The sequence below is a fragment of the Syngnathus leptorhynchus genome, chromosome 4, assembly GCF_054491065.1.
Source record: "Syngnathus leptorhynchus isolate UIUO chromosome 4, UIUO_Slep, whole genome shotgun sequence".
Classification (NCBI taxonomy): Eukaryota; Metazoa; Chordata; class Actinopteri; order Syngnathiformes; family Syngnathidae; genus Syngnathus; species Syngnathus leptorhynchus.
Window position 1 is genome coordinate 8,283,126 of NC_141198.1, and position 25,167 is coordinate 8,308,292.

General features: G+C 39.2%; 1 protein-coding gene across 1 annotated transcript in view; it reads right to left on the bottom strand.

Annotated features, from left to right (window-relative positions):
* The window catches only part of LOC147057881 (transmembrane protein 132C), a 77,878-nt gene that overhangs the window by 39,018 nt on the left and 13,693 nt on the right, over positions 1–25,167 (bottom strand). Inside the window, exon 3 of the mRNA XM_085910103.1 lies at positions 9,457–9,603. Within this exon, the coding sequence (XP_085766229.1) occupies positions 9,457–9,603 (147 nt within the window). The remainder of the gene's footprint in view (positions 1–9,456; positions 9,604–25,167) is intronic.

The window sequence follows — 25,167 nt, forward strand, 5'->3', positions numbered from 1 at the left end:
CCTAAATTCAGAACTGAATTCCATTATCCAGATGACCAGTTTTAAATAGTCCTTAGTTTTTGATTTTATTGTTCTGGACCTAAAAATGTTGTCAGCAGTAAGAATAACTTGGCATAATAACTCAAGAGTGATTTGAATCTCATTCTCAAACTAACTTTGATGGTCAGAAGGCATGAATGTGGTGACATCAACGCATGAATATATATGTATGTGTGTGTTTTTTTTTTTGTTATTGTTTTTTTCTCACACAAGCACGTACGCACACACATCAACCAGCACCAGGGAGGGTTTTACATCTTTTTAGTGGCTGAAGTGGGTGGAAATCCACTCCACAATTTCTGTGCTTCCCAGCCCATTATTGGACCAATGAGTTGAAAAACCTTGATGGCAAAGCCACAGATTTATTGGCTGTGCGACATAGTGAGAAGAGTGGCCATAGTGGTACAGGGCTCCCGTCCTGCCACAAAACAGGGATCCTTGACCCACACAGGGATAGACTTCCTGACAACCCTATGCCAATGATTGGTGCCAAAGTGGCACGAAGCAGTCGGGTCGTTAGCAAAGCAGCCGCCAGCATCACTGCCAATTTTCTTTTAGAACAGACACAGAGATTCAGTCAGAACCGCCAGATGATGGTACATAGTCCGGTTGGTCCGAATGAGGTTAATTTCTTTTTAATTTATTTCGTTGCTCAATGTTCACCATCCTCTTCTTTTTCAGTCTTCAATGCATATCACTGTTTGAGTGTTAAAAATATCTTCCTGTTGTCGCCCTTACCCAAGCTGGGTTGTTGCCAAGATGCTGATTAAACAGCATGATTATTGCTCTCTACTGCAGATGTCTGATGCAAACAGCTTTGAGTCAATAATCAAAGTAACGTACCACATTTTGAGCAGTGACGGTAATGGTGATATTGTATATGAAACGTAATTAATTTGATTATTTAATGCTAAAAATGAAAAAGTCATGCTCTTTATTTTAGACTCATACCATCCATCACTGCAGTACAATCACACACACTCAGTACAATAACAAAAGAAAAACATCATTTTTGGCATGTGATGATGTTTGTAGTTGTGAATATAGCAGGGCGTGCATCATAAGCTTTTGAGCTGACAGATCTCTAATTGATGAGCAGCTAAGAACATGAAATTGCAGTGGCAAAGTTATATGTATGTATGTACTATTTGTGATGAAAATGTGGGGGGAAAAAAAAAAAAAAGAAAAACTGCCTTCATAAAGCCAGTGGTACAGAAATGAGACATTGATCCATAATCGGAAGCAGTCAGACATGAAATTTGAAGAATAATTAAAGCAAGAGAGCTTTAAAGGGCTTTCATTTACATATTGAGCACAGTGATCTAGTGGCAGTCTCCCACCAGTCCCTGCAAGAGATGGAGTGCTGATTTAGAGAGAGTTGAAGGGTTGAGTTGGATCACAAAATGATAGACTAATGACGAGTGTCTGGAATGTCGGGACAATTTAACATCAGCCACATAGATGACATTGTGACTTTGCTGCCACTGACAGAGGTATAGACAATGAAGTGGAATCTCTCTCTCGCCCTCTCTCTCTTTGTCTCTCTTTCTCTCTGTCTCTCTCTCTCTTTCTCTCTTTTCTCTCTCTTTCTTAAAAATTATAACATGCTGGCTAAGTTTCACAAACAATTCCATGCCAGATGTATTTTCTTTCTTGGCAGCTATTCAGTAAGAGATTTGTCTTATCTTATGCTCACCCCGCTGGTCACAGTACATGTTTGAAAAGCCATATCAAGCTCGTTATCTTGGTTATTTTTTTTTTTAGTTATAAACGGTCCTATGTAGAAGGCCCCCTAGTTAAGATTCCAGATGGTAGCGCATTGATTTCACAGATGAGGAACATTCCAGCCTTGGCCCCTGTACACTCTCTGAATGCTGTTACATAAAGAAATTGCTCTTCAACTTGCATCCATGTCATTGTGGATGGTAACGAGGCTTGCGTTATTGGCATTGTTCCGCTAACGAATTGTTAGGTATGCTTTGGTTGTGACTTTCACAAAGACAACCAATACAAGAGTGGGCTTCCGTGTGTTTACTGTACGTAGTATGTTGTAAGAGCAAATATGTACAAAGCGTCACATCTCATCTGGCAGGAGTCCACCGTCAGTCAGGCTCCAGCTCCTCGTCGCCTCTTTTGGTCCATTGAGGTGTACACATCCTCTGATTACATGTCAGAGCTAGTAAATGTTGTTCAACAAGCAGCAGGCTGTACGAGAGGGCTGCCAAGGATGGCATCTCTGGTTTCACCGAGTGGTGTGTGCTAAACAGAGTTGTTGTTGCTGTTTTAGATCTGGTAGACTATGAAGTAGACTATGAATGACAAGAGTGGAAAGAAATAGGATTGCATGTCAGAGTCACCAAGCACAAGTGCTTCAGTCAAGAATGCGAGACTAGTATTGACCATGCTGTTTGTCTTTGTGGCAGATTAAATCTGCCTTGTGCTGTCTGTTTGTGTGTGAATAGTCTCTCAGCATCTTTCTTTGAGGATTAGCCCTTTATTTTGTTTCTTCTTTTCCCCAAATAACATTTCAGTACATTTCTCAACAAATTAATTTCACGTTTTATATGATTTGTACTGAATGCATGAAGATATGCTGTTATCTGCTTGCATGCAGTTATTTGGTAAATTGGAGGACTTAATTTGAAGATCAAGTTTTGTTTATATGAATTTAAAAAAAAAAAGGTTTGCTGGAGTTAAAAGTGTGCAGTGATGAACCAGAACAATAAACAATTTATCGGAATAAACTCTTTTGTTGTTTGCCGATTGGCGGTCGCAAGTGGAACAATCAGAGTTGGATAAATCTGGCTTCCAATGTTCCTCAAATAGGGCACAAATATTAAGAACATTGTGTTGTTGCTCCATCAGAAATTAGGGCGGAATTGGTCTTCTAAAAGGTATTTGCAATTTATTTTAGTACTTCATTTCAAAAGATCATGCATTATAATTATTCACTGCTTACAGTCAAATACTGAACTATTTTATGATTTTATCATCATGATTTTGATGATTAGATATCAGCAAATGCAGAAACGGAATTCACCGTCTAAGCAAACTTTATTTGTATACATGAGCTGGAATATGAGATCAGTTTTTTTTGTACTGAAGTATTTTTCAATATATATGGAGTTCACTTTTTGAATTTAACAACTAAAATGAGAGAAGTTCCATATTCTATGACTTTCTAATTTGTTGAAATGTACCTCCAAATACATAGCCCTATAACTCAGTCCTAAATTCTTCAAAACCAAGTCGCATGAATTGGGATATTACTGTCGTCTACAACAATGTTAGCATTATTGTGAGAGTGTGTTTACTCTATTTAAAAAATATATTCTTTTAAAAAAATATTATTGAAGATGATTCTAAAAAACAGAATCACTTAGACACTGGCTCTCGAAACACTGGTAGCAGTAATCTAATCCCCCCCCCCTGAGGATTAACCTCTACCTCTGAGAGCAGGATATTCTCTCATAAACCTTAATAAATATAAAACACATGAACTCCTGGGGTCACATGCAAACCTCAATCTGTCTCTCCTCTGCTGCATGCGCTTAGCACATGGTCCTGAGAACATTTGTTGCACGAACACCGACAACAAACAATTTAATATTTCTTGCAATGCGCCCCCTCCCCTCGGTTTATGTCTTGGTGGGAGTCACTTAAGGGAACGATCACAGTCTTTCCATTGGAAATCATTGGACAGACATTGCTTGTAATGTCAAAATAACAGGGAGCAATCAGCCTCAAAATGTGAATATCTCTACTTAGGCCCACTTGAAAACAGCAAAAAATGATTTACCTTTCTATGGCTGTCAAGAGAGCAAGAAACGAGCAGCCTTCGTGTAGCTAAAGTATCACTTCTGTCATGTCTGTCTGTTTTCTTTCATAAGTAACCAAGATATGGAAACACAATGATGTCGCAAGAGGATTTTTGGAAGTTGAATTGTTTTGCCAATCCCAGCAGTCATCCGGGAGTAGGCAAGGGGGCACCCTGAACCGGTTGCCAGCCAATCACAGGGCACACAGAGACAAACAATCATCAATCAAACAACAATTTGGAGTGCTCAATCTGCCTACCAAGCATGTTTTTGGGATGTGGGAGTGCCCAGAGAAAACCCACGCGGGCACAGGGAGAACATGCAACCTCCACACAGATAGGCCCAGAAGTGGAATCGAACCCACACTCTCCTAGCTGTGAGGCGGATGTGCTAACCAGTGCTCCACTGAGCCGCCCCATTACATGTGGTTCGTTTCCAAAAAAGATGAGAAAGACAGTCCCCCAAAGCCTCATCCTAGCGCCCGAAAAAATAATCCGGTATATAGGAAGCAAATCAAAATTGGGCATTAAGGCCTTAAAGAAACATTATGAAAGAATACCTCACTTTTGCTTGAACAAAGACATTCCATTTCCAGGAAGATTGATAAAACCGGCACGAATGTTATGAATCTATTTGTTGCATCACATATTTTACTTTTATATTGAACACCAGAGATGGAGACGAACACTAAAGTCCTAGCCAACCTCATTTGTTATTCCTCCCGCTACGAAATAGTTTTCACATAAATGTGATTCAAAAAAATTTTCCTGCCAGGAAGAGTAATACATTTTGGCTGAGCACAATACTGAATTGGTTACATGGTTCCTTCTGTTTGCCAATCCAAGTGAAACAGCACAAAATAGGCTGTGATGCAAGAGACAAAAAAAGAACCACGCCTCCTCTGAAATGGACAGACCTTTCTTCTGTAATGAGCAAACCGCTGTCTCAGACCTGGTGTGTGGGCGATTAATGAAGTGGTGACTCACCAAGTATATCCATCTGCACCTTGGCACTCTTAATGAACTACTAAGAACCAGACAGGGCATGTTTACTGACGACTCCACTTATGCCTTACGACATGCTGAAGAAGCAGGACTGCCTTTGTTTTGAACAGGCCAGCCTTTAATGGTGACAAAGTGAACTCTTCAATCTACTAGAGTGCACTCTCGCCAATATGTGCACCACACAAAGTAAGTTGATCCCTTCCCATAAGGACTTATTTGGATGTTTTGATGTATTATAGAATCATCATAGAGAATCTTTTTTTCCAGAGATGGGATGCCACGTTCATGTAGCAAAAACTAATCCCATAATACACATCATATATTTTATATAGTTCCATTTACAGCAGGGGTGTCAAACTCATTTTTTTCACGGGCCACATTGTAGTCATAGCTTCTTTCGGAGGGCCATTATGACTGTCAACCCAAATAAATATATGAGCACCTCATATTATATACAGTAAAAGCTACAAAACAAACTGACAACTTGTTTTCATATCAGACGAGTAAAAACTGGTCAAATATTTAAAATAATATATATTATTAAAAGTGAAGACAATTTGCAAATCCAGTAAAGACACAAATTTGATGCACAACTTGTCTTCGCGGGCCACATAAGATGATGTGGCGGGCCGTATCTGGTCCCCGGGCCTTGAGTTTGACACCTGTGATTTACAGTGCTTGGGCATGAGAGGTGACACACACCCAGGGTCCTATTAGCTGTTTCAAAACAATTATGTGTGAGTATTTTGTGTGCACACGTTTATGTGTCTGCTAATAAACGGATCATTACTGATGACATATACTGTATGCTTGCTGGTGTCATTAGTCCAGCTGCCCACCCTGAGGCGTGCTGTTGGATGTGTAAGTTAAGCACATATCAGCTGACATTGAAGTCAAATGGCAATTTAGAGGCCAAACAGCTCAAGTTATGTTTATCGTGTAATCCTGTTTCAGTGCACAGTCGTGGCCTAAACGTGCAAGTAGGCTCCCAATACGACCCATTTTTAACCATAGTTCCACCGACCGAATTTAATGATTGCAAGACTGCAAAAGCATGTAAAAAGTAAAGGACATTTTTCTCAGCACTGTTGTCTGGATCTAGTACATTTCTACAAGGTTTGCTGAAATGTGACTTTATTATGATATTTAACTAACCAACCAACACAGTGAACAAATCAGAAAAGTAGTATGCGACTAGAGAAAATATTTTCTGTATTACAGTAATCAATTCTGTTGATTGAAAAAATAATGTATGGAGGTAATAATGCTCAGTTTGGATTCACATGAGCACATATTTACTTTACATGTTACTTTTAGCAATTACCATTATGCTGCGGTTTCATTTACTTCGAGCCAAATTTTAACCAAGCAATGCAGTTCAGCCCAGTTCGCCATAGTTTAGGATGGTAATCCCAAAACGGGCTTGTGCTTTTACTATGGGGAGTGTGAAAAACAACCCACAGTTTTGAATCCTCTTCTTGAGCTGGATTTTAGAAGCCACTTTTGTGTTCTTTAACAGACTACATTATTTAGCTCCACCTTTGAAATAGCCTGGGAATGCAGCTGACTCCCCAAAAGCAGGTGCCAAAATATAATACAGAGTTGACTGTTTATTTTGGTATCCTTCACGTATTATGACAATAGAAATACCAAATAATTAATAGGTCAAAGCATTACATCTTTTAGATTAGTTCTAGTTCTAATTCACTGCGGGTATACCTAGTGCTATTCAAGTCACCTGGGGATTTGTTGATGAATGCACATTAACTGCATTGTTTGGACAGAAAACAAACAACCAGGTTTGTTTGACCTACACAACAATTTACAATTTACACATAGCCAGTCCTCTTTTCATCCTTAAGGAGGGAAGCGAGGCGGCTGTATGACAGCTCGACAGATGAGATAGCCGAGCCTAATCCCTTTCTAAAAGAGTTTCATTGCAAAGACTGGGCTCAAGTAGGAAGAGACGATGGAAAGCGAAGCATTGTGCTTTGTATAGCCATCACAGGACAGGTTTGGTCTTCTTTCTGCAGTAACTTTGACAGCTGTAGGGATTAAGGAGTAGTCCTCTGTAAATGGTCTAAATGGTTAGAAAAAGACTCCTTCCCAATCAATACAAAATAAATACATGACACAATAAAGCACACGTGTACAGTGGGTTAAAGAGGGCAAGGTCCAAACCCAGAGCACCGAGGATAATCTCTGCAAACTGGAAAATGAATGGTAATGGCTGGTTGCTGCTCACTTCTGCAGATTGCTGACGACTTCTTTCTGTGTGCTTCGAGATGCTGCGGCTCCACTTTATGTCATGCACAGGCATGGTGTATTACATCCACAGGGGTGTAAAGGCCAAGAACTTAACACAAATTTAGCTTGGCACGGAGAGGTTGTGACCTTTCTAATAAAAAACATGTTTATTCTTATGTCAATATGAATTCAATCACATCTGACAAGAAGGAGTCGTGTGGTGGCCAGGCTCCTTCCAAATAGACCTTTCATTTCAAATGTGAGTCATTTTTAGGTAAGAAAGGTAGCTCCTGATTGTTACAATATACATCACTAAATTAGAGGTTTGTGATGCGTCATCCATCCATCCATCCATCCATTCATCCATCCATCCATCCATCCATCCATCCATCCATCCATCCATCCATCCATCCATTTTCTGTGCCACTTTGTCTCCACAGGGGTTGCTGGGAGATGTCATGTCGACTTAATTACCGTATTTTCCCCACCATAAGGCGCTTTGCGTTAAAAGGCGTAGACTCAATTGCGGGGTCTATTTTGTATTTAATCCACACATAGGGCACACCGCATTATAGGGCGCAAGCATGCCATAACTTACGGTAAACAAAAGAACGTCACAGGACCAAGACAATGAGGTCGGTTGTATTTAATTCTACATTTAACCATGTACTCTACTGTACTCGCATTATGTTAATCGATATTCATACGCAAATCCGTCCAAGTCTTCATCTTCTGTATCCAAATTAAACAGTTGAGAAAGCTCGTCATTAAACATGCAAAGTTTCTTCTCGTCATTGTCTCGTCATCACGTTGCTCTTCTGCAATGATCCTGGCTTTCCAGAAAGCTCTAATAGTGCGTCGTAAGCATGTCTCTTTGTCTATGCCATTTTAGAGGGTCCTAATGCTGTTTTCTTTGCACAAACGATAATATTTATTTGTTAATGATGGCGGAGGTACATAGGTACTCTACGTGTTACATAGAGTCCTCTGATTGGTTTACTGCCTCGATCTATGCAAAATGTAGTGTCCTCTGATTGGTTCATCAGGTGCCTGTATATTACTTCTCTGTGTGGCGGAAGTCACAAACCAACTTTACAGATTTGCACAAACGGTAGTATTTATTTATCAATGGCGGCGCAGGTACATACTCTACATGTTATGTACAGTCCTCTGAGTGTTTTTTGTGCCCCAATCTACATAAAACGTAATGTCCTCTGATTGGTTCATCAGGTCTTCATATTACGCCTGTATATTACGGAAGCCACACAAAACAATTGGAATTTGGTCTACACAAAAGGCGCACCCTTTTAAAAGGCGCACTTTAGTGGCTTTTTAGTGTGCCCTCTAGTGCGGAAAATACGGTATATTTGTCTTCATTTTGTTTCAAGCCTGAACCAGTCTGTGACTTATTGGTCAGTGTCATGTGTTGTGGCTTTATAATCATTTCTGGTCAACGTAGCATGTCTAATCACATCACACAGGATGTCTACTCACATCAAGAGACCAAGACAATCAAATTACACCCCCTCCACACTGAATCTGAGTAACTCAACACATTATCACAACTTCAATGACAAGTATGGATTTTAAAGTTTTTTTTTTTTCCACGTGACCTTAGTATAATAGTGCCTGGTCCTCTCTAACTACTCATTTTATTCGTAAAAACTGCTGCTCTTCCTACAAATAATGACATCGGATGGACCAATAGTTTGTAGAGCAGAGTCAAACGTGTCTCATGCAACCACTTTTGAGAAACCCACTAAAACAATCCAGTGGTCTGTCATTTGTTAAATGGACAAAAAAACTTTGCAGGGTTGGAGCAATGATGCTCCATTGGGTCCATTGACTTGTATTGCAACCAGTTATTCACTTTAACTTTGAAAAAGGTGTCTTGACCGGCTAGTTTGAAAGTGGGTGAGGTTTTAAATAAAACAGCCAGTCCCTCTCTGTCTTTTCAGCTCACATGTCTTTATCCTTATTAAAAATATAAACCTGCAAAATGATCAAATTTAAAATAAATTACCTGTATTGTTTTCTTTAACGATTATAGTTTTGTTCTTTTGGGGGGATAGGATATCATTATATAATGTATGTATTAATTCCGTTACTATCCTAACTTGGTAACAAATATCATAATTGATCCCTATGGGAAACACTATCAAGTGTTGAGTTCTTGAAATATAAACCTCATATAAACCTCGATAGTGATGTCGACATTTGAGGTTGGATAAAAAAATACCATTTGCAATTACTAAAACAAAATAACAAAGTCCACAGATAAAAAAAAGTAGAAACACAAACATAATGCATTCTAAGAGAATATAAGAATGAATTTATTTTGTGCTGACCTCTCTAGATCGAAGCTGGACTCCTTCCTGTGGCAACGAAGGGTCACTACCCGGTGTCCTTCACTCCTCACATCCTGACTCACTATCCACTGTGTGGGGTTGCTGGGACGGGCCCCGAGGAACGTCACTCCTTCTCTCAATTTCACTCTGTGGAAGAAGAATGACATTATTATTCATCTATAGACCATAATGAGGGTTTCCTTTGTATACCAGCAAGATTTTTACATCCATGCATGGTTACTGCATTTTCAGAACTAATTATCCTGTCAAGCAATACATTATTCAAATGATTGGTTGCCTTTAAAAGCTGTCCCAGAAGCTACATTGCCTGTCTTGACATTCCATTTGATGCATGTTTGTTTTACATATTATGTGTTGTATCAGCCTCAACACCCACCATAAGATGTGCTTTCATTGTTGAAGGTGTGATTGACACTGCAGTAAATTAAGAGTGTAAGTTGGTGCCAATTGCCAATCGACCGCTTATTTTTGCAACTCCCAGTATTGAACAGTAGGAAATTATTATTTTTTTAAGCAGGACAATTATAACATGAATTTTCTTAACAAGCAAAGTTAGTGAGGTTGTAACCCCAGTCTGGAGATCGGGGTTTGGGTCTCGATTATCTCTTTGTGGAGATTGCATGTCCTGTAAGTGCTTGTGAATGTTTCTTTCTCACAGCCTCAAAATGAACAGGTTAGGTTAATTACTGTGAGTATTGCAGACGTGTGTGCGTTAGTGATGCTATGTTTTGATATAATTTCATTGGCAATCTGTGGAAAAGGGTAATTAAGATAGTTAGTGGATTTAAACTAATTTGCACCATGTTGTTTGCAGGGAAAGAGTAGCTGTGTACATGCTTAAATAAACTGCCATAGCTACAATTTTCAAACCCCCAAAAAATTCTTGGAAAAGGCTTCCAATAATCCCTCGCTACTAGATCACGGTTTATCTTTCACGGCCTCGCTGCTTCACAGATTTTTTTCAGTCCATTGGCTTCAGAGGACCAGAGGCTGACAAGGACCAAACCCTTTTCCATTACAGGTTCCAGAACATTTGGATGGCAAGTTCGCTCGCAAGCTCCCTCTCATTGACTGAACCACCTCTCACTGAATTGGCCCCCTGTCCAAGTTGCTGCCACTGGCGTTTGGTCATTGTCAGCCTCCGGTGTCTGAAGCCCTTCGGCCACCCCACTAAGCTGTCACCCCTGAGGCAGGGGCTTCAACTGTTGGACTGGGATACCTCCAATGCATTAGACTACAGCGAGGTGCATGCTGCTTGCTGAATTCTTTACCACAGGTTTCACTATTTCATCCGTCGGTACATAGGCAATTGCAAATATGGTTTGTTATTGTTGGTAAACACAAAATATGTGTACTGTAAATACTGTACTTTATAATTATTTTATGTTCCATCGTTCTTGGCCACATTGCTTAAAATAATGCCAACAACTGTCGGCCATTCAGTTGCCTGTGTACTGACGACTCTCCTCGAACTGTGTTCTAAAACCAAGTTTGAAGAGGTTCTTAGGAACTCTTCCAATATAACCGCACGGCATTGAATATGTGTAAGCAACTCCACACTGCAGAAAAAGGGCTTGTGTGGAATAGATGTGTACTTTTAACTTGTTCAGGTCAACTACAGTTTGCATTCCTCCCTTTTGCACTTACACATCATAGGTAAACTAAACAAAAATCAAAGAGTACCCTCCTCCAGATAAAAAGAAATTGCAATCCCAAAATACTTTAAGCCAATGTACCGGTTCTCTTCAGTCTGTATATAGACCAGTTCTAAAGTTGAGCAGTCACAATCAAGGTATTCTGGATGCCAAGCACCACATAGCCCAAGGGAAAAGAACAACAGCCCAGAGAAGGGAAAAGGGGCAGAGATGTTATAAAGGTAACAGCGTTTAGCTGACAGCTTAAAGTTACACTCTATCCAAGTCTGCAAATGTGTCAGCAATCAGGGGAAAATCTGACAGGGCTTATCAGTACTGCTGAAAGTCGGAGCCAAACTGAGTTGAATAAAAAGTCTGAATAAGGCTACCTAAAAGGCAATCAGAGAGCAAAGCGCAGTTCACTCTTGAATTGAAATGCTCACGCATTTCATTACGACCCAGTTCCACGATGAAAAATGTTGTAGCACGTTTCATACCTGTAACTCATCATATCTTCAACTGTCGCAACAAATTTAATAGCACAACTTTCTTAGAACTGATTGGAGATGTTTACATACTGTAATTGTTTCTTGCTTCCACCTGTTTTTGTCAGCCCTTTTTCCACTGTTAACCAATCATTCCATGTATAGCTCGTTGCTTTGTATTTCGTTCCCTGTTTTCTATCCGTCTGCGTTGCATCATGATTGTTATCAGAAGTCATGCACCCAAGTCATGTCAAGTCTTGTAGTGATGAGTGCTCTGTTTCCCAAAGTGCATCATCTACGGTAGCTCTCCTTTGTTTCTGATGCTTGCCCATAACTTGTATTTTGTCTTGACCAAGCAAGAACTCATACTTCATAATCTAAGAAATTGTAAGACTTTTAAGTCAAGGTACCGCAGTATATTGAATAGTGCACATCATGCACATCATATATTCTCTCAAACCCAGCTCAATTTCAGGCTTTTAGAAGCCAGAAAAGTGCTGCACCATCAGGAGGATATTTTGGGTGTACCAAAAAGAAGCTGATTTCAAGTGATCATTTAACAAAGGCTGCTGGAAGGTGTGTGTTTGCTCATCCTGCACTGGAGCGGCCAGTCAGCTGCAGGCTAATCTGCAGATCAGAAAATAGGCAGATGCTAAGCCTTTCATTCCAAGCACAACAGCACAACACTCTCAAAACACGGCAAATACACTCGTATGTCCCAATACATCCGACGAGATGGTCTTAAACATGCATCTGCACAGGCACATAGGAACATTTGTCAAATGGTGACAAGGCAACTTCTCAAGGAAACTGCCTTTGGTAAAAGGGTTTTTACTGCTGCACTTGTTTTACTTTTCAACTGTTTTCAGTGTTGAGAAAATGGAGGGAACTAAAGCGTTGCACACCCAGAGGACTCAGGAAACTTAGCTAGAGGCTTTGTTGCCCTTTATTATTTTATTTTTTCGCAATGAAGAGTACATGTTTTACATGGGAAATGAATAGTCAGCTACAAGAGAAAATACAAAATTGGGTTCTGTTTGGTAACAGCTTGACCAAGATCTACTTCTCCACATGTTTATGGAAAGATTGTAAATACAGTGAAAGTAAACATCTAATCACACAACCATCTACACTTCATAACACATTGCAACATCACAAGTGAGGAGCTATCCCTTACAGATTAAACACACGCCTACTTTCTCAGAGTGTCTGTCCCTGCAGCTGGGTTGACCTGCGGCTGTTCTGATTTTGGTGCATCAAATAAAATGTTTCCATGTACCCCCTGCAATATGCTCAAGTACTTGTTATTGCTGTTTGGCGCATTGAATGAGTTTTTTTTTCTGTGTAATTATGAGATATCTTATTCTGCGAGCGGTCATCGAACACACTTCAAGTCTACCGGTGAACATGTGCACTCACACAAAGAGGAGGCAGCTTCTTAATTCCGGGTTAGAACAATACCAATGAGTGTCATGCATTCATATGACCGGTACTCTGGACAGCTCATCTCTCTTGTCACTCCCGTGCCGTCAGCAGCATCTACAAATATTGCCTGCTCCTGCTTCCAGCTTGTTAGCCGCCCTATATAAACCCCGCACACCCAGACTTCTGCGTCAGTTTGTTCTGTAGCCCTATCTGTTGCCCCAGCAGTCTGTTGCCCCCACGCTGCTGTTGCCCTGTTGTCTGTCCTTGCTGCTTCCTGTTATTCTGATTGTGGTATAAACTAAAGAGACCATGTCCTCAAAAAAAGACCTAGTCTAACGTAAAAAATGCCTGCAGGCTGCAACACTTGTTTCTCTCACACTGACTAACAGATTTTTGTCCCCGATAGAAATACAAGTGGCTGGTTTTAATGCCCACCCAATTACATTGGGATGAGATCGTTTGTCCTGATCGTTGTGCTCAAAGAAGAAGAAAGGAAAAAAAATCGGACACAGCTTCTCTAAAAATAAAATATATAGCTTGACTGTAGTAGATTGTCAAGTGAAGAGTGCAAGGCCACTTGAACAGGCAATAAGTGAGTGAATACAGTAGCTTAGGCGAGCCCCCCAAACCACCCCCAACTGCCAAGCACTCTGGGACTCCCAGCCCACGGTTGATCCTCTGATGAAAATTAGCTGTCAATCATCTGATGAACAAAATTCATCCATGACTCGATGACCTTTGCGGAGGGAGCAGCGAGAGCACATCCCGCCCACCTTGGCGACACATCAATGGACTAAGTGATAAAACAATAACATCTTTGAGAGATGACAGCAAAGAGGTGAAATAGAGGGCTGCAGGAGGTGTGCAGATGGCTATTGTTATTTGAACTAGAACAGTGGTGTGTTCCTGTAACAAAAGCAATAGAACATCAAATGGATAGCATGAGCTGAAAGCAGATAAGTGGGCCACTGCTTAACATCACTACAGCTTTGCTATCTCTGGTATCAAACTGTCTTGTTACCAACTTTTTACAAGCTTTAAACAGCAGGAGTAGGCCTTAAATATTCATTTTGAAGACTCACATGATAAAAGGCATTAAACCCAGCCAGTGATGTCAAGCAAAGTGGGGCTGCTTATTGTACAGCAGCGGCCGCCTGATCTTTCCGTAGAGTGGTTGTGCTGGCACCTTTTCCTGAAGTCAAATGAGATTTGAAAGCGACACTAGCTGCTAATGTACCGCCACAACACTTCAAACTATGCACTGCCACAGAAAGTCACGCACAGCCTGATAAAGCATTGAGAGTAAATATGACAGGCTATTAAGGAATCAAATCATATCTGCAGGACTGACACTTAATTGCAGGGTCTGCGCTTGCTGGCTCTTGTTTACACAATGAATTAGAGAATGACTTCTTGCTACTGCTGCAACTTTGAAAAAAAAAAATAAAAAATAAAAAAAAAAAAACAAGCCTGGAGTCTATCCCTGCTGACGCTTGACTGTTGAATTAGAAAAACAATGATCAGCATTTTTGCCTGTTTTCCAATATGTTGAGGACCAAGACAGTAAATGAAATTTTTTTTTTCATATTGTTAGTGCAGAAAACATGAATGAATGTCCTGTTTTTAATGAAGGCTTGCTGTCTAACTTATACTGACAGACATATTCATTCATATGTACTGTCTCTGTGATAGATAAATAAATAAACTAAAACATATATTAAAAATGTGTGTGTTTTTTCAATGATTGATGAATGAATCAACAAAACAATCTGTAGATTAATTAAGTATTAAAATAATCGTTATTTGGAGCCCTATTTGTGATACTTTAATCGTGCCATATTATTGTCATATCATTTTGTGTTTGATTAACAGTTGCTGAATGAGTATGATGAAAGTAGAAGGCTGCCTTACAAGTTGCATTTTTGTTGTATTTACCAAGGTATATTCTTTTGTACTGTCTTGTAGCACCCCCAACACGATTCAATCATTGCTTACTCCAGCTGCATCCCTCCTCATAGTAGGATTTCACTGAGAGTCCCTTCCCGAGACTCCAACCTCCCCTTGGTTTCCACTTCAACCATAGCCAGTTTCCACTCAACTCTGGCCTACTCTCAGCCAAGCCCACAGTGAAGCAATTTTTCTCATCTTGGATAGATAAAACACTTTTTATCATTGATTCCGTTTCTGTCCTTTTCAACCCTCTGCCTGCTGTGCTAAAATGATGCTGCTTGGAGCTCAACAAAAGAATGCAGTTGCTGTTAGTCTGTTGTGTCCAGAAGGCTACGCAGTCACTGTCAAAGTTTCTACCTTCCTGCGGTGACATGGTATCAGTATGATCTAAGGCAGGGGTGCTCACACTTTTTCAGCATGCGAGCTACTTATAAAACAACCAAGTCAAAATGATGTACCTACACGCCACAAAAATGCAAAACATATAAGTATTTTCAAATTTATTAAGGGTTCTTTGTATGTACAATGTATGTTGATGTACCTTGCATAACTGAATAGGCCAATATTGCACAACACACATAATAAATATTTAATTTTTTTGTAGTTATGTGATGATAGGCTGACAATTCTTTTTTTTCTTAACGTCACGCTGCGATCGACCAGTACTGCCTCCGCGATCGACTGGTGGATCGCGATCGACGTAATGAGCACCCCTGATCTAAGGCTTTGGAAGGTTTTCAATAGTGGGGGTAGAATTTCAATGATACCTCAAACAGTTGATAACTTTTGATGAAGCATAAAAAATTATTTCACTCATAAAAAGGCAAAAATGTTCTGATTTTACAATCAGAGCTGACAATTATTAGACCCAATGTAATGGACTGAGTTCAATATCACCACAGCTCAAGGCGACCTTTGCCTGTGCACTTCTCAATGCACTAATCAGATGGGATTGAAAGGTGTCAGATCCTATGACAGGACGGGATGCATTGCATTGAAGTGGGCAGTGGAACTTCTGTCCTTGTCCTGCGCACAAAGTCAAAGAGCAGAGGACAGCCGATAGACTCACCGATCAGAACTCAGCCTGCAGCTCTCCGAGCACAAAGCTCTTTGTCATTCCACCAGGACAGCGTCCTTCCTACGAGGACATAGGGCTGCGTGCGTGTGTGTGTGTGCGCGTGTGTGTGTGTCATCTTAAAGTCCAAGAAAAGTGTACGCATTTGCATGTGTATTATTACTTTTACAATAAATTTTACGCGATTATTTTACATTTTAATCAGATAGTGTTTTTTGGATGACTTGTTCAATTTCTATCCACACTGCCATGATAAGCACTAATGTTTGAGGCGAAGCTCCGCAGATTATTGCTGCTGATTTTGAAGAGCATATTGCCTGAGGGTTTGGTAAAGTAGTCCTTGTAGGTGATCAAAAAAATCCATAATCTCTTTTCTTTGCCTTCAAGGTGATGTCTATTTTAAAGGGAATTCTTATCTGTGCTAATATAAAAGGACATTCGAAGAGCCATTTTACTGGCTTTTGTTGCTATGAGTGCACAAGTGTGCAATTTTTTGTGCGCATGTAAACGCATCCTCCGTTTCACTTAGAAAAGTACAGTGAATATCTGAAAAGTTCATCTGAAAGCTCCATACTGAATTAGATGGCTATTCAGCCATAAAAATGGGTACCTTTTATCCAGACAAGAACCCATGTCTCGTGCATATGAAAGCTTCATTCCTAATCGCCATTTGTTCCCATCTTTTTTACTGACAGTTACTGTATTTCACTTTCATCACCTTGGGAGTTATAGATAATCAAATAAAAGCATTACATTTTTTGTTTGGCTATTTTGACTTGCTGACATTATTCCATTTTTTCTGAGTGCAGAAAAGACAGCCTCATCGCTACCTCAATCAGTCCTTGTCTTTGTGGCCAGCCCCAGCCAGTAGTCATCTCACCTGTACTGCTCCTTTGGACCCTCCCATCACCATGGGACAACTATCTCCCAGTATCAGCAGGGGGTATGATGGATAACAGGTAGAGGGAGAGGGAACAGGCTTCCTTGGAGCATGTCACGCTCACTCCCACTTCCCATTAGTCTTCCATTTAGCCCCACAGTGAGCCGGCCGCTGTGATCACGCACTCGCACGTGACTATCTGGTCAGTGATGGATCCCTAAGCTTTCTGTAGCAGGGGAGGCCCATGGGAATCTGGGAATAAGGCCACTATGGTTCATCTCCTTCAGCCACTCAGACCAACCACTTTGCTCTGTTTCCCCTTGCCCAATGTCAGATGATGTGCATTACCAAACCGTCGTAATATTCATCTCTGCCACAGACTGCAAAGTAAACTGCAGTGGAACAAAAGAAACTTGCATTAAGTTGCAGCGTAAAATGGAAGCAGTCACATCTTATCTTGAAGATGCATCTACAAGAAAGGACTGTGGTCACAAACACATCCATCTAAATATCTACTGGCGCTGGAGTGGTGAAACCTGTTAGCTTAACTGAAGCGGCATTGATTAAATAGATAAAAAGGAGGAAGTAACAGAGGGAAAAGATCTTAACAAATAATTGGCTGCCACTGTTGATCAGTTCCTTGTGCAGAACCAAGAAGGCTCTGACCTCTGACAATTGCTCTGAAAAGCAATGCTGCTAAACAAACACACATACAGTGTGTGGAGAATGAGACACATGAGGAAGTCAAATCCCAGGTGCTGAGTAAATGTGGATCTGTTGGCTACCTTCAGAAGACCAAAATGCTGAGCACTCCAATCTCTGTTCTTTGCTTGATAAAATAATGAAGCTTCCGCACGATTCAATTATTATGTGATACAGCATTTTATGTGAATTGGTTGTTGAAATTAGATTTCAAAGTGCAAGCCAAATATTACATTACTCCTTCCTAACTTCTTGGCCTAAAATCTAATCTTTAAGTAGTTTCACATTCTTGCTTCTTTTATGAGAACGGGGTCGCATCAGGTTAATAACAGTTTCATCCACAAATTATTACTGGAAAAGGAGGACGTAATATTAAGAAGGGAGCTGCAATTTGATAATGCAGAGCTGTGCTCTAATTTCTAGTTTAGGAGCCAGCAGATATTAAAATGATTTATCAAAATAACAAACGTGACAAAGATCAATAAGCAGTATTTCATGGACAAATATTGTTCGTTTCAAACTCACAGGAAAATATATCATTCACATATTTCATAAGGGCTCACCAATGATAGAACACACATTTTAAGCATGTATATAGATTTGCTGGTGTTCTATCTGTGTAACATCAGCGTGGTGGTGTATGTGACAGTTAAATCAATATGTCGGATCATGGGAGGATAATCATTATTGGTGTGGTAAGTAATAATTAACGGAGGGTTAGGGTACATTACATAAATGACAAAACGCAAGAGGAGGGACAATATTTATAGTGGCAAGTTAAAGGTGCAGATTAACAGAACATACATCAGAATCACAGTGCGCATGAGGTTCACGTGGTTCAGTCCCCCTGACTTAGAGAATAATTCAAAAATAAGGATATAGGACTTGATAATACAGTAAATGCAAAAAAAAAAAAAGTGATCGATTATACCCTCAATGATACTCAAGCTTCTCAAAATGAAATTAAACAGGACTGATCTATTGCTGCAAGATTTCAATTTGTTAAATGGTGTTGTAGTAAAACACTTGTTCCCTTTTAAAGGCTACAACTGATCTAATTAAAGGCACAAGTTCCTTGTGAATGTTAAGATGGGCAATTTTAAATCCATCATATTCAAACCTTTGTGAATCGTTACATTATTCTTTGTTTACTAAATTCAATCCATGGCCAAGGATTTGACTAGTAGGACGGAGAAATCATCAGGATGAAAACTTATCCTAAAACGATAAAGATTACAAAAGCAATTTAGCAATAAAAATGTTTAACATGACTAAACATTCATATTTAAAGTGCAGAGAGTCTGGAGGTGCAAAGTCATATTCAGAGACTTTTAAAACCAGTGTGATGGTGATAATGGCCCCATCTGGCTGACTGAACTAGGCGAACTACACTACCACCAAAGGACACAGGTGTTTAGGTCTTGAAAAGGACTGCACCTGATTTCTGTTTTATAATAGGGATGAATAAATTGTTCTCTAAAATGATTGATGACAGCAACCCAACAAATTTAAGTATTTTCCAGACTATAAATCACAGTTTTTTTCATAGGTTGGTCAGGGGTGCGACTTATAATCAGGAGCGAATTTAACATACACAATTTACTTTTTAAATCTAATGTTCGTATATTTCTTTGTTAGTTCATCAATGTAAAGTTAGGGTCAGTCATTTTTCTGCATGCAAAAACAGCTGACTCTGATCTCTGGTCAATGCTAGAGGAATTTGGTTTCCAGTTGAACAATCTAGCCTGGAGGTGTTAATGCGTTAACTTTTAAAAAGTCAAACAGTCAAAGATGTTTACATAACATTTGTGTACTATCCATTTAATGCAAACAGAATGTGTAAATAAGCTGTTGCTTTTCCATGATGAACATCTTTTTTTTTTTTGCTTCTCAATAAAATTGGCAAAAAAGCCACCATGAGATTTGAATAGCATTAGACCCATTTACAATATATCAAACTCCATACTGAACCCCCATCTCTCCATTTAGTGCATGTCGTGTGTTGTGATACACCAAAAAGAGTGTGGCAGAGCAACTCACAAACAAAACGTAAACAGGATCAACATACATATGCACATTATTACAGCATGTTAGGAAAATAATAATTATTACAAAACAATTTATAAGCCCTAAATTAATACACAAAAATCAAAATACCAATTGGCTACTAAAGCATGTGTTACAGTAGCTCTGATATTTAATGGGGAAAAAATTAACACTGTAATCGAAAAAACCCTTTAGGGCAATAAAGAATTGTTCCGGTTGTTTCATACATTGAAATAACAGTTCACAGCAATGAATATAAATAAAAAGACAGCAATTGTAATGGAAATAAAAGTGTGTATTTTTGTTGATTTAAATTTTTTGGTATGATTTATGAATAAATTGAACTGAATACATTTAGGAAAGGGATTGCGATTGCTATGAAGTCTGAATTCAAACATGACTAATGTCTTTGTTCAATTTTCACAGTTCAGGTTTTATACTAAGCCAAACTGGCAGGTCCAAATAGTCTTGGCAAAGAATAGTGTATAGATCTGAATGGTTTCCTAAACAATATATATTTGCATTCACTGACTTTGTACTTCCATTCCTTTTCCTCTAGCAATTACATTCGGGCCAGGCATTCATTCTCTTCTCAGCATGACTGGTAATCACATTTCCATGCAGCGCGATTGTTCAGTTCTATTTTAAAGCCATACATTACAATACAACCGGCTATCAGCTGCACTCAAAATCTCTGAAATTATCAAATGTTCAAATGTCCAAACTGTGAGTAGTTTGGTAGTATTGTAGGACTTTCTGCTTGTTGATAATGTCACTGTCAGCACTTTGTATGCAATATCCTGCTGAGTCTATAGAGTGCAGTAAAGCAAATTAGGACACTTATCACTTTCACTTGCTGCAAAATCACGTCCCCAGTTACAATGCAAATTAATCCTGAAAGAAATTAACCTTAGGCAATGTCCAGCATTCATCTCCAGACAGGAAATTAAGATGGCACCACATACAATGTAGACAATGTTGTCTCATTACGTTGATGAACAGACGGATAATAAACAAAACAAATTGCAAGCAGCTGTTACGGAACACTTAATTGTCATTAATTATACTATAAATTTAGGACTGAATTAAAGACAAATGAGCTATCCCGTTATGGAATATTCCAATTAGTAATATATTTTAGTTTTAATGGGGTGCTCACCTGGCAAAAGGTGTGTCACTGCACCAGCCATGTCATGCGGCTCTGACATTGCACTCATATGTGCCGGTTGCAGGCCAATGGTCATGCCTAAACTTTAACGTTGGACAAAATATTAAAAAAATAATAATAATAGAAAACGATGCCCTCATACGATCATTGGAATGAGACATTACGTGACGTCGGCATATCATGTTTGCAGTCAGTGCACATTGACAGCTTTCATTTCAACCAGCATCAGTGCAATTAGCATCCTGCAACGAGGTACCACTGTGTTTGTTTTCCTCAAACTCATTATCATTATTTAGCTTTTGAAATGAAGGTTCATGTGGGTTATGGTGCTACTATCTACTTTTGGCAAATCTAAATCAAGACAAAGTCGTAATATTTGGAACTGTTGGAAACATTGAAGCACTGAAACATTAAGACTTGCCGATGACTTGTTAGATGGAAACTGAGTATCTTGGAAATAAAGCGAAAGACCGCAGACTGAAGAAATTGGCCCATTTAACTGCTGTGATGTTTTATTTCTGTGATTACATGATGAAAAGACTACAGCTACCTTTATGATATGGAATTCTAATCTCTGAGGTTCTGTTCTTCTCTCAATATATTCAGCAGCCGCAAGCGCTATCATTTATTATCCCTCCAACAGAGTATTTGACGGTGTGGTTCAAATATTGGTCAGCATTCACATGCCGTACAAATCTTAAATCATTGCATAAAACACAGACATACAGAAAATACTAGTCTTTATGCCTGAACATACTGAGACAGATTCTAGAAAATGAAATGATCTTTTTCTGAGCTGCAGAAAATTAGCGCAAATGAGAATACGAACTTCAAGGGCTCCATTCGACACACATTGGATTCACACACTGCAAACTTGTCAGTATAAGCTTCCACCTCCACTTCGGTACGTGAAAATACAAACAGCAGATGAAAGCACAACTGCGGACATATCTGAAGTGAAAGCATGCTTTTATATTTAATAGCAGCAACAATTTCCACTAAGCATGGTGGACATTATAACCACCCGCTGGACTACGTTTATTTGAGATAGCAGGATAGTGTGCCACGAAAGCATTTCATTGCAAACCTTTCATCGCTCAATATCTCCTTCAGTCTAATTTCCATTTATGGATAATGGGGTGGTCAATTAGGACCAATTTAAAACTCAAAGTAACTGGGCATACAATACTTAAGAGTCGTTTGCACAAATTAATAAAGTGACTCAAGTCATAAAGTTAGATTAATTCTTCAAACTGACTGGGAAGCAAATAAGTTCATGGATGGAATCGGAATCTTGCCTAGGCAGGTACTCATGTCTTTGGACTTTGGTTCAAGATTTCCTTGTGATGAGAAAAAAAAAAAGAAATTGTTGGGAAACGTTTTACGAACATTTGCAACCTTGAGCGAACTCTGATGTGGACGCAACATCCGCTGCCTTCAAAAACTTGCAATTGTTTGCCACCCAGTGGGATTGGGGCTTTAGAATGAACACTGAATTTAGAGTATCCTAATCTTTCAATAACAGACCTCCATTTGGTGTAGTGTACTTCACAGCTTTTTTCTTAATTTGTGGAGCATTCTTTTTCGGGCCCACAGACCTTTCATCTTTAACTTGAGGTGAATGTGTGGCGGTTTGTTCCAATAAAGTGGAGTACAAGTAACAAAGGGGCATTTTTTAATACCGGGCAATATCCAAATTTTTCTCTCAACATAGTACTGCAGACCACAAGGGGAATGAAATGTAGTTAAATTCAATCCTTGCGTTGAATTTGCATATGAATTATCTAACATTCAAAGATATAATAAATTATCAATACCTTTTGCAGCTAGACTGCTTACATAGTTATACCAGGAAAAAAAATCTAATTATGATAATTACTTTTAAATCACTTGCAATATTTAATGACCACAATGTCGAAAGTGCTTTTTCAGGATATTTTCCTCCATTCCAGTTTCCTGAACAGAATATGCTGATGTGCAAAACTGTCTTTCCTGATTGAAGACATTAAAACCTGCTAAAGTAGAGAACATACTGGACTTTATAACCTAGGGGCGTATATGCTACACAACAAATTGATGAATAACTGGTTTTGAAATCAGGGACTCGTAGAAACTCTTCAAATATTTTAAAAAGATAAATGGTAATGAAAATTGCCAGCAACATCTTTATATTTTTTTAAGTAAATACAATCGTGACATCATCAAACACTGGTTCGTGAAAATATTTTCTGACAGTAATCCGGTCCATGGTGCTGAAAAGGTTGGGGACTACTGTCCTAGAGCATCTAAATACAATTTTGGAGTTTGTGTACAGTACATTGAACACAATGCATTTTTTTTTTTGTTTCATTTAAAATTTTTGATTTAGTGGTTAACAGAGCCTCCAAGGTAAAGAATGCTCAACAATCTTGCATCAACAATTTAAAATGGTTTTAACACACGGACGATTAACTTGCCCACGATACTAGGTCCATTAAACCCCTCCACTTAGAGCCAGTCACTGGACTTCGGATTTACTGCCATAATGCATGATTAAAGGTAGAAAATATATTACGTAATCTGCTTTTAAATACACAGCCTTTCTCTAAATGAGTAGAAATCATAGCACAGCAAGGCCAACCATATGAAAAGCGAAAAACAGACCATTTTTGAAGGTCTTCAAAGATGGTCATTCGCTGACACACAGGCAATATTTTGAAAAGTTTTTGAAGGTCTTCAAAAATGGTCATTCACTGAAGCTCAAGCATGTGTTCATACAAAGGGATATAATGCTTGTATGATGAGAACAAGACCATCAGTTGCAATTCTGAGGTCCCACCACAGAGAGAGACGTTGCAAGATGCCAAGCCCGTTTTTCCAATAGGTTCAGTAGTAGCTTATTCACACTAGGGTACAACAGTTGCTTGATGTCCCAGAGAGATGATGGGCCTAAAACAGGAGTGTCAAACTCGGTTTTTTTCGCGGGCCGCATTGTAGTCATAGCTTCTTTTGGAGGGCCATTATGACTGTCAACCTAAATAAATGTATGAGCATATTATATACAGTAAAAGCTACAAAACAAACTGACAAATTACTCGTTTTCAAATCAAACTACAAAAAACTGGTCAAATATTTATTTATTTATTTTTTTAAAGTGAAGACACTTTGCAATTCTAGTAATGACACACAAATTTGATGCACAATTTGTCTTCGCGGGCCACATAAAATGATGTGGCGGGCCGTATCTGGTCCCCGGGCCTTGAGTTTGACTACAATAACAATAAACAATAATGGCCTTTAATTTTGTTAACAATGTGTCAAACCTGTAATCGAATGAACATTTTGAGAGTAGCAGAAGGTCTAACTGATTGGCTCCAGCAACCCAGGGCTGCCCAGCTAACAATGGCTGTCACAGAGCTGTGTAGTACACAGGCGATAATGATGTTGTGAATGCGCAGATCAAAGTCTCTCCGCTCTGGTGATTAAGTTTCCTAACGAACACATATACAAGGACAGCCCTTATCAACGACGCCCACACAGGCCTTTGCATATCTGTCACTCTCAGACGGCCGACCTGTGCCCGCTATGTTGTATGCTGCCAAATAAAAACACCACAGGCATTCCCTCAGTGCCCAGCCTTCTCATTTGACCCATGGATAAATAATTCACGTCCTCTCAGAGTTAGTTAACCTTTTTGCAATGTTTTTCTGCTGCATCATTTTTTAAAAATAAAATGTTAATAATCACATGAACGCAATGCTCTCCTAAAAATGAGTATGGCTCACTCATTCAAGACATTTGACGTTGACCTTTACTTGAATTCTAAGCCAAAGGCAATAATTCCTCTTTTTAAATGAAGAAATCTTCTTTAGCGATGCAAAATGAGAATACGCAGCTTTGGCCTCAAAACATACTGAAAGTTTGTGCTTTTCAATTTACCAATGCAGAAACCCTAAGCTTGTTTAGCTGCCTGCACGATAACAAATTGGCTTGACCCCTCACTACAGCGTCTCCACTGGGTTATAAATGTTCTAAACCGGTGTGATTAAAATCAGCTTCAGTCATTACACTAATAGACATGTATTTTAATTAATGACATCCTCATTTCTGTCACGTTAATTATCCAGATAATTCTGACTCCTCTGTGCCCTGCAATTACCCCCCATAAAGCCGTCTGCAGCACATAACCAGACAACCTTCTATTTCACCACAGAGTTAGCATTTAATTGAAAAGATAAGAAGCAAGAGCACCACTAGGTTATGCTGAAGTTACTGAGAAAACATTCGCAACTAAATTGCTTCCACAGGTTAACGAGTTCCAACACTGTCTCAAAAACCGCCCTCAC